Raw genomic sequence first — 10510 nt, 5'->3', positions numbered from 1 at the left:
GCAGCTGTAGTCTGACGGTCCCTGGCCTCGGCGTGGTCGCGGAAACTCGGAGGCTGAGTCGAGGCCTAGCCGCGACGGGTAGCCCTGTCCCCGACTAGGATCACCTACCACGCGGCCCCGAGTCACGGGAGATCGCTCCGCTCTTCCGCCGTGGTGTTCAGCCATGATGGGCTCGGCGCGCTCGGCCTCGCGCAGCGCCTCAGAGAGGGAAGCCGGTGCCGCTAACCGGATGTGCTCGCGCAGCCGTAACGGCCGGATTCCCCGAAGGAACGCGCGACGAGCTAGCTCCTCCTGCTGGGCGTGCTCAAATTCTGGGTAGCCCCGGCGCGCGAGAGATCTTAAGTCCATAGCAAACGCCCCCAGTGGCTCGGAGGCGCGCCGCTCGCGAGTCGCTAGCTCTTCGCACGCAGCCTCCCTACGGTCACCCGTGCCAAACCGGAAGTGGAGCGACTCCCGCAGCTTCGCCCAGTCCTTCCGCTCATCAGCCCGGAGGTCCTCCAACGCCCGGAGCACGTCGCCTTCCAGCGAAAGGGCCACCCGGACGGCAGTTTCCGCCGGGGACCAACCCGCGTAGTCGGCGGCTAGCTCCACTTGGGCGAGGAACGCGTGCGGCTCGACGGCGCCGTTGTAGGCAGGCAGGCGCAGCTGCATGTCGCCTTGCCGGCTGGCGGCGCTCGAAGCTGTAGCTCGCTCCTGCGTTGCGTCGCTGGAGGAATCCCCTCCGAAATCCAGCGCCGGAACCCGAAGCGCGTCGCTCCGCTCCGGTCGCCGCTCCTTGCTCGCGCTGGCCCCGTCAGGGAGGGTTTTCTTCCTTCTCAGCCGCTCTGCTACTCGGCGACCCTCCTGAATCCTCCGGATTTCCTCCGGGGTGCGCTTCAACCCGCTTCTCTCCATCCCACTTCTGACACCAAATGTAGCGATTTTCACCGCCACGCAGGAACTTGGAGAGACGAGTGAGCTACTTTGCTGCCCAATGCAAATGGCTGGAAGTAATTTATTTCTCTTCTTTAAGTACACACCAAGACACTCACATCCAACCTCCATAAAACACACCTCAACCACACACACACCTCTGGCCGAAGCCACTAACTTAAACACCTATTCCCAACAGGGTGAACACAAAACAATCCCTCCCGCAAAGCATGATGGTAGCCCATCAAAACCCCGCCCACGCCACAATATATATATATATATATATATATATATATATATATATATAGCTATATATCTGAAGTAGATCTCACTTACACACTCACTTACTCATTGTCTATACATCACGATGGGGGGGAAGGGGATGGGGGGGGGCATGGAGCCTGTCCCAGGAGACTTAGGATACGAGGTGGGGTACACCCTGGGGAATTCATCACATGGCACACACAGTAATACACTATTTGCAGTTTGGGAACCTGGAGTAAATATAAGTAAGGTAAAGGCAAATGGTCATAAATAATGAAAATCTTGAAAATCTATCTCAATATAACTAAGATGTTTGCCTGATAATGAGCAATGGTGGATGAGTCTTATGAAGATGCAGTTTGTGGCTTCATTTTTAGCGCTTTATTTGTTGAGCTCTGCTGCCTTTCTCTGCACTTTAAATGAATCTACAGTATATCAAACTATAAGAACAGGTTATGTTAAATATAAAAGAAAGTTACAATCATGCTGTATTATTCCAGTGTCAGTTAACGATTTAATATAAAATTCAATAATAAAAGCTCCAAAATGCGAATATTTTAAAACAAACATTGTAATGACACAAACTGACTAGTAAAACTTCTTTCCAATAAAGTAAATGTAAAAGTTTCACCAGGATGGTTTATTACCTGCATCAAGAGAGTGCTTGGACAATACCCCAAGGTTTTTGTAAGGGGAATCCACTGTTCTGTGTCACTGTGACTCTCTTGCGCAGTAATACACAGCTGTGTCTTCAGTTTGCAGATTCTGTCCTCGAATTGTTATTGTGTTAGTAGAAGTGTCTCTGGAGATGCTGAACTTATTTTTAAGTTTGTCACTGTAATATGTACTTCCATCATTCCAATAGATATACCCAATCCACTCCAGAGCTTTTCCTGCAGGTTGTCGAATCCAAGCTGTACTATAGCTTGTAACTGAATATGAAGTCTTGCAGGTGATGGAGAGACTCTGGCCTGGCTGGACTGTCATGGCAGCAGGCTGAGTCAGTTCTTCACCGTGTACATCTGTAGAGAAAAACAAAGTGTTATGTTTCACACAATATACAGTCTGCTGCACACTTGTTATTGTTGTAATAAAAAAATCATTTATCAATAGAAGTATAAATTTAATAAAGCACTCACAGAAAGCAGCTGCCAGCAGGAGCAGCAGACATGTAGAGAACATGGTGTGTATTGTTTGTACTGGGGACACCTTCATTTCATAGGTTTAACAGAGACTATTGCATTGCATAAATAGTAGAGTGATATCCAGCCCTGATGATTGTATTTACATATCTGATGGGATGGGATTCCTAAATGTGATGGGCGGATTCACGAGCACAGCGAATCATTTAGAATTGTAGGCAATTGCAGATAATTTACTATGTAAAGTAGGAATACCCCCCTCCCCCCACACTACAATACAACTACAACATCATATCTATGGTTAGATTTTTGAAAGAGTTATAAAAGACTTGCAGTAGTAATAGTGGTACCAGTAAGGCATAATCAGCTAAAAAATAAAATAATTATATTTTTATGATTATATTATATTATATGATATTCTGGGACTGTATTATATTGTAGTGTAGGGTAGGGCATTCTGTGCCGTTTGGGCCTACAGTGATATTATTACTGTTAGAAAGTTAATACGTTACTGTAAATACTGTGGCCTAAAGATAGTTATACTGCCCAGCCCAAACAAACGTGAATGGGCAAAAACTTATGAACCTTTAATTTAAATAATTACTGAAATGATTAAAAGGATTCAGCTGCAACGATTATTTTAACTCTAAAATATACAGTGGGGAACTTTTCATTTCTTAAACAACCATGTTGGATGATGTTTCCTGTGGTTGTGATAAAGATTTTACTTTGTTTCAGAGGGGTCTGATTATTGTTCAGCATTAGGCAAAGTGAACAATCAAGGAGATTGCTGAAATGACTGGAATTGCATTAATTACAACCTGAAAGGATGCTGATGAATTAGCATTTGTGGGGAATAATAATAATAATAAAAAAAATCAATGAGCATGATCGTTTAAACACTTGGTGTAGTTGCATTAAAACTCTGTAGTAGAAGATCACAGCTATGTTTAATAATAAAAGTACAAGCATTTCCACATGCACAATCTGACAGGAGTTTACGAGATTGATACTCTTTGGTCCTGGGGTGTGGGAAGTTGACTATAAGAGACAGTCTTAGTGTTTAGTGTCTTCCATAAACACATTATTAGAATTTGCAGTATCAGTGTCTGTTTATGAAATATGTTGTACTTGACTGACTTTAAAGATATTATATTTCAAATAGATTTGTTATTCTTAAGCGCCACCTGCAGACCTTGAGAATAACATACGACATTTATGAAACAGTGTTCGTGACTGTACTGAGACTGTATACTGTTTCACTGTCCTGTTTTCTGTACTGGTTTTTATACAGGAATGATGTTGATCTGTCTTACTTGTGTGTATCATGTGCAGTAATACACAGCTAGGTATGGCTTCGTTCTGCATGTTCGTCCTGTTAATGTTACTGTGGTGTTGGACGTGTCTCTGGAAATATGAAAATGTAAAATTTTTAGTTACATATTATAGCGAGTGCCACCACTACCACATATCCATCCGATCACCTCCTGAGTTTGTCCTGCAGAGACTGAGCGAATCCAGTGCCACAATCAATGTATCTGATCCACTCCAGTGCTTGTCCTGGTTTCTGACCAATCCAGCTCATCCAGTAGCTGCTCATTAAGAATCCAGAGACAGTACAGGACAGAGTGACTGACTCTCCAGGTCTCTACACTACAGAATCAGAGGAGGTCAGGGACTGTCCATAAGAATCTGTAAAATAAGTATTTAATGTAATGTTTAATGGAACAGGATTATTATTTTTACTAATTTGCATCACATAAAAATCTGAAACGTACATCGCATTAATAGAAACAAAACACAATATCTATCTAGCTCACTGGAAACTAGATCAGGCAAGAACATGCTGTTTATACCCGACTTTATTTGAATAGGGAGTGTCTACTATGGATGTACAGTATTATGTTCATAACCACAGGTTGCTCTGTGGGTACAGTAGATTATTGGATGATATATATATATATATATATATATATATATATATATATATATATATATATATATATATATATATATGGTCCTATATAAACCCACATAACACAATGTTTAACTATCAGAGATGTTTTCATTTATAGTAGAACACAGAGCAATCTTAGCAATTTTATAAAGTTTATTTCAATATGCAGTATGTTTCCTTAGGTCTAATACACTGAGTGATTATATCATGCATATGTTTTTGTATTGATTGATGTTTTTTTTTTTTGTGTGTGTGTGTGTGTGTGTGTGTGTGTGTGTGTGTGTGTGTGTGTGTGTGTGTGGTAGTCTTAGCAATATACAGCAGTGTCTTCAATCATACAATTTAATCAGGATGTAATGGTTACCCTTGCACCTGCAGGGTATTGGTTTGATTCCCACCTTGGGTCTGTCTGTGTGCATGAAGTTTGCATGTTCCTCCATGCTTGGTGAGTTTTCTCTGAGTACTCCGGTTTCCTCCCACAGTCCAAAGACATGCAAATTAGTCTTATTGAAGTACCCAAATTGGCCACAGTAAGTAAATGACTGTGTTTTAAAAAAAAAAAAATTAGATTACTGAAGAGAGCGATAAAGTACAATTTGATGTGTATAATTCTGGTATATTTTATTTTAAATAGCTATGTATCTGGAGTAAATCTAAGTGAAAAGGCAAATGGTCATAAATATTAAAAATCTTGGAAATGTATCTCAAAATGAATGAGATATTTGCCTGATCATGAGTAATACTACGTAAATGAATCTCATGAGGATGCAGTTGGCTGGATTTAATTTTATTTTTGTGCTTCCTTCTGCATTTTTAAATGAACAAATAGCAAACTATGAGAAAAGATTGCGTTAAATTAATAATGTTAAATAATGCTGAATAATTCAGGCATTCACTTAATAAATATTTTTAGTTTATGTTGATTGTCAGTTACTTATTCTGTACAATAAATTAATACAAGTACAAATTGTGAATGTTTTAAAACATACTTTAAATGCTTAAAAAATAAACAAACTTTTAAAACACCAACTTAATAAATTAACTGCAAACACCGGACTGAGATGATTTATTAGTTATATTGAGAGGGTATCCTGAAAATGCCTCAAGGTTATTGTAAGGGGAATCAACTGTTCTGTGTCAGTTGTATTCCCACTAGAATTAATGTACTTAATCCACTACAGAGATTTTCCTGCAGGTTGTCGGATTATATTATATAAAGCTCTCACAGGAAGCAGCTGTCAGCAGGAGCAGTAGAGATGTAGAGAACATGGTGTGTGTTGTTTGTCTTTTCTGTTCTCCAAGTTTAACAGAGAACATCACATTAGATAAACTGAAAAATAATAATCTGGAGATAATCGGAGAAGTTAGTATTTAAAACATATTTACTGTATAGTAGTCAAGATGGTAATTTCCTAAACGATATTTGTCTTTTTAAATAGAAAAAGAAAACCCTTTTCACCTGACAAATGTACAACAAAATAACATATTTGCAACTACCATGATGTTCAGGGTATATTTTACAGTAAATTGTGTTTTAAAGCTTTTAATGGCCATCACAAACATAGAGCTGACTAACCCACAACTAAATTCTGTAATAGGAATCCTATACAATGAATTAAAAAAATAAAGGTGGGTAAACAGTGTGTGTGTGCGTGTGTGTGTGTGTGTGTGTGTATATGTGTGTCTGTGTGTGTGTGCGCGCTTAGAATGTGTTTATATTAGTTAATTGTTTAGAAAGCATTATTTTGGTATTATACCAGAGACCTTAGCTGAGAAATGGATCTTGTCCCTTAGTCAATCACTTCAGCCACACTTCAGTGTGTACAGTAAACTTCAGTACTGTAGCTGTGGTACCAGCTGATTCATTCCAGTACTGGTCCTGGTGCATGTTGTACCCATTTATAATGGTTTAAAATGTTACTAATTCCATGATGTTAAGGAAGATAATGCTGTAACAGCTAATGGCATCTTCTATTAACTTAATTTGAAAAGGAGGCTTAATGTAATGATATGGAGTACCCATCAACCCCCATCATACCATAGTGTAATAACATGTAGATTATTTAGATTTTTTTTTTTTTTTTTTTTATTTAGTTTTCAGGGCATAAACTAAAATTAATTAAACCTAAAAACAGTTCATGATCCCAATACAATTGTATACCCTTTGATGAGTAAATTCCAAGCTCAGAAAAAAATATACTTTGGTTTTGTAATATATTATAGTATATATAAATATTATAAATGTATAATACTATACTCTATGTTTGCTCCACTGACCTTATAAGAAAAGTCACAGTGCCATCAAAAGGTTTCTAACAGTGAAATTTAAATATGAAATCTATTTAAATATTGGAGTTTTGTTTCCTGCCACACACACACACACACACCCTCACACACACACACCCTCACACGCACACACACACACACACACACACACGTGGATCTCAATAAATAAAAAAAAGCTCTCAAAAAGTTTATTTATTCCAGTAATTCAGTTAAAAACTGAAGCTCATACTGAAGATCCATTGCCCAGACTGATATATTTCTTATATATATATAAGTGATTATTTCCTTCAATTTTGATGAATATGGCTTACAGGTATAAAAAATAAAAAAAAAATTATTAAAATTTGAACATTATTTAAGAGCAAAAAATTACTACTAAAAAGTATGAACATGCACAGCACTTAAAAGTTGGCCTACCTTTGCATAAATTACTGCAAGCATGGCATGGAGGCGATCAGACTGTGGCACTGCTGAGATGTTATGGAGGCTCAGGTTTGGGGTTGGTATGTTGCACGTTTTTCAATTGTCTCCTTTTCAACATTTGTCCCCTTGTCTTAGGATTCTTTCTATTTTGCTTGTCATGCCTTAAATTTCTCTTATGCCCTGGTTTATCCACTTTCTTGCAAATTTTTTGCTTAGTGTCTTTATATATATATATATATATATTCTTTTTTCCGTACCTCAGGTAAAGCCCTGACATACTGTACTGAACACTTTTCTGCAGTGGAGCGACAGGGCGCTAATGAAAGGTGACGGCTCTCCATGTCATTAAATCTGGAGATCTCTGTGGAACTGAGTTCACCCACACAAACTCTTTCGTTGTGTGAGACTGTCTCTCTCTGCTGGCTGTCAGCGGTGTTGCGCAACTGTTTAGAGTTACAGGCACATATTTACGGTTTTAAGATTAACTGTATTTTTTATATTTGGAACACAAAGTTTCCCGATGATCAGTAAACACAAATGTTAAAATATATCCCCTTTCAGAAACTGGCACTTATCAAATAATTCAGATCATCTTATAAAAACATTGTAAACACAAAAGCTTCAATCAGTCTCTCTAAGGTTGGATATGCTGAAAAAGAAAGAAACAAGTAATGTATGTCTTGTCCTTCTTTGTGTAAATTAAAAGTACAGTGGAACCTTGGATTGCAAGTAACGCGGTTTGCGAGTGTTCCACAAGACAAGCGAAGATTTTTAATAAATTTTGACTTGGAAAACAAACAAGTTTTGGTTTACAAGTACCGAGTATCATGTATCACGCATGCACTCCTTGTTTTGACGCGGAGTTGTTTTTCGTCACATTATCACAACTGAGCCAACGTTTTTTTGTCTTTCCTGTGCTGCGGAATTGTGAGTAATCATCTCCCCTGCTGGGTCTTAGTGCGCATCTCTTACTGGTATAATCAACATCCGTGAATGTGTACTGTTTACTATAACACTGTGACCACGTGTGTGAGTGTAAAGCACATTTTATTTTGTGTTTGTATGCGTGTGTGTACAGCGTGCGTGTACTGTTTATTATAACATTGTGTGCGTGTAAAGCAAGAGAAAGTCTCGTTAAAGAGGTTAAAGATCCATTTTTTCTCTCTCTGTTTTTGCAAGCAATTTGTGTCTGTGTGTCATTGGAAACCATGCCCCTTCACACACTCTCCTCCTCCTCTCGCCTTCACACACACACACACACACACACACACACACACACCACCTCCTCTAGCCTTCACACACACATACTCTATCTCTCTAATGGAAACACTGCTCTGTCATAGTTCTCTTTACAGGTAAAGTGCAGGTTAATTTGTTTTATTTTTTCTTTACAGCAGTGATTCCGTTAGTGAGCGCTCACTCGAATGTTATTAGAGATGTTCCTTGTTCATTTCCCCCGATAAAACAGTGTTTAGTGTGTGATTGCAGTCCACTCTTTGTGAATCTCCCACAAATTCTTCAATGGGCTTTGTTTCTCAATTCTCTCAAGGCTGCAATTATCCCTCTTGCTGGTGCACCTCTTGTGCCACTAACATCCTCTGATCATCATCATTGGTGTAGCACCTACAGTATATACCCCTATTCCAAATATAAGCCAAATCTGCTCCTAAATCTACACAGATAAAAATTCGTTACAACCTCTAGAAAGCTCTGAGGATGACGGTAACTACTGCTTACAGCCTCTTTTGGGCTCAGTGTGAATTCTTACGATTTTCCAGCATTGTTAGGCCCGCATTTCACTGAGCTGAATTTGCTACCAACCCAGCTGTTTATCATCAACATGTAACAGCAAAAGTTGACACTTTTTGTGATCAGAGTAACATCAATTAACATATTTTTTTTATAGCTGAAAAGTCTGCCACCTAACACACAGTATGAATGCAGATCAATTCCTGCTCTCTGTTTTACCCAGATGAGGATGGGTTCCCTGTTGAGTCTGGTTCCTCTCAAGGTTTCTTCCTATTGCCATCTCAGGGAGTTTTTCCTTGCCACTGTCGCCCTCGGCTTGTTCATCAGGGGCTATCTGATTTAAATTCATACACAATCACATTCCATAAAAACTTAAATAATTATTTTGATTGTGTAAAGCTGCTTTGCGACAATGACAATTGTTAAAAGCCCTATACACATAAAATTGAATTGAATTGGATTGAATATACAATGATAGGTGTTAAAGTAAAAAAAAGTAAAAAAGTAGGATTTTTAAAAATATTTAACAAAAAATTATACTGACATTGAATGAACATTGTTAGAGAAAAGTAAGTCCCATATCAAAGATTTAAAATAATTACTGTTTTTTCAGGATTTCATTAGCATGACACACCCACTACGGATGTATAAGTATTGACAGAGGAATAGCCATGAAGAGAAGAAGCTTACTGTAATTTTGATTGATTGCTATTTTGTAGTCATTTGCTATCATTCTCTAACCTCCTGCCGTCTTTATTACTCTGTGACACACAAATACATGAGCTTTCCTGATTCATGATTCTGCTAATTTTAGGGACAATCTTGCAAAATGATAGTTACTTGCATATAAATCCACAAAAAGTTATGACAATTGTAAAAATTTATAACATGCATTGAATATTATTGTATCACATATTACATTTATATATGTATAATTTATTTAAATATTTATAAAGATCACAGTAGGTGAAGAGAGGCAAGCTGAAAGATCATTTATTAGCCTTACACTTTTTTTTTTTAATTATATGTTAGATTGTGGAATTTGTAAACTTTTCAGATTTTTCAGTTTAACAGAAAATTAATAAACTTGCAAACCAAGAAACATAAATATTATACAGTATATGACAATTATTACAGAGCATTGTTACACAAAGATGTGTCTAGTAAATTCACACATTTAAGTATGCAGTGGGTTGAATACATTTGTTTCAGTAAAAGCACAAAAATAAATTATTTTTTATATGGATGTTGTAAATTTTTGTGCAGCTTCAGGGTCTGTTGTATCAATTTGAGTTACATGCACAGTAAATAAACAGTCATGTATTCACATTTCAGACTCTTCACTTCTATATACAGCATGTTTTCATTGGTGTCTTTAGTAATGGAGAACTGGCCCTGCAGTGACTGGGTGAATATAGTGCCAGTGCCAGCATCAATCCATCCAATCCACTCCAGTGCTTGTCCTAGTTATAAGAATCTGAAAACTAAATATTTAATTTTATGTTTACTAGGACAAATAACTACGCATTAACCAAATATGAGACCTAATACTAATTATTAACTAATTAATTAAACAGTGTAGATATTGTAGCCGGTTTTATTGTGACACTGATTTAATAGATCTGTAATGTCTCAGGTATTGAACAATGTTTATTAGATTTTATAAGATAGTTGGGAATCTCAGGGGACTGAGTCTTTTTATAGTCTTTTTAATTTTATGCGATTCTCTCATTCTGAAGCGAAAAAGGCTGGTTAAACAGCTTGGTTTGTTTTTGTT

The 10510-nt window shown here is 37.9% G+C and overlaps 1 gene segment (V, D, J or C); it reads right to left on the bottom strand.

Annotated features, from left to right (window-relative positions):
* Positions 1-1887: 1887 nt before the first annotated feature.
* LOC128544285 (immunoglobulin heavy variable 3-43-like) lies at positions 1888-2397 on the bottom strand. The segment is given in 2 exon segments: positions 1888-2198; positions 2316-2397. Coding segments are annotated over 2 exon segments (387 nt in total).
* Between the last annotated feature and the right edge of the window lie 8113 nt (positions 2398-10510).

This window comes from Clarias gariepinus, chromosome 16 (genome assembly GCF_024256425.1).
Source record: "Clarias gariepinus isolate MV-2021 ecotype Netherlands chromosome 16, CGAR_prim_01v2, whole genome shotgun sequence".
Taxonomy (NCBI): Eukaryota; Metazoa; Chordata; class Actinopteri; order Siluriformes; family Clariidae; genus Clarias; species Clarias gariepinus.
This window is presented reverse-complemented; position numbering and strand designations above follow the sequence as displayed.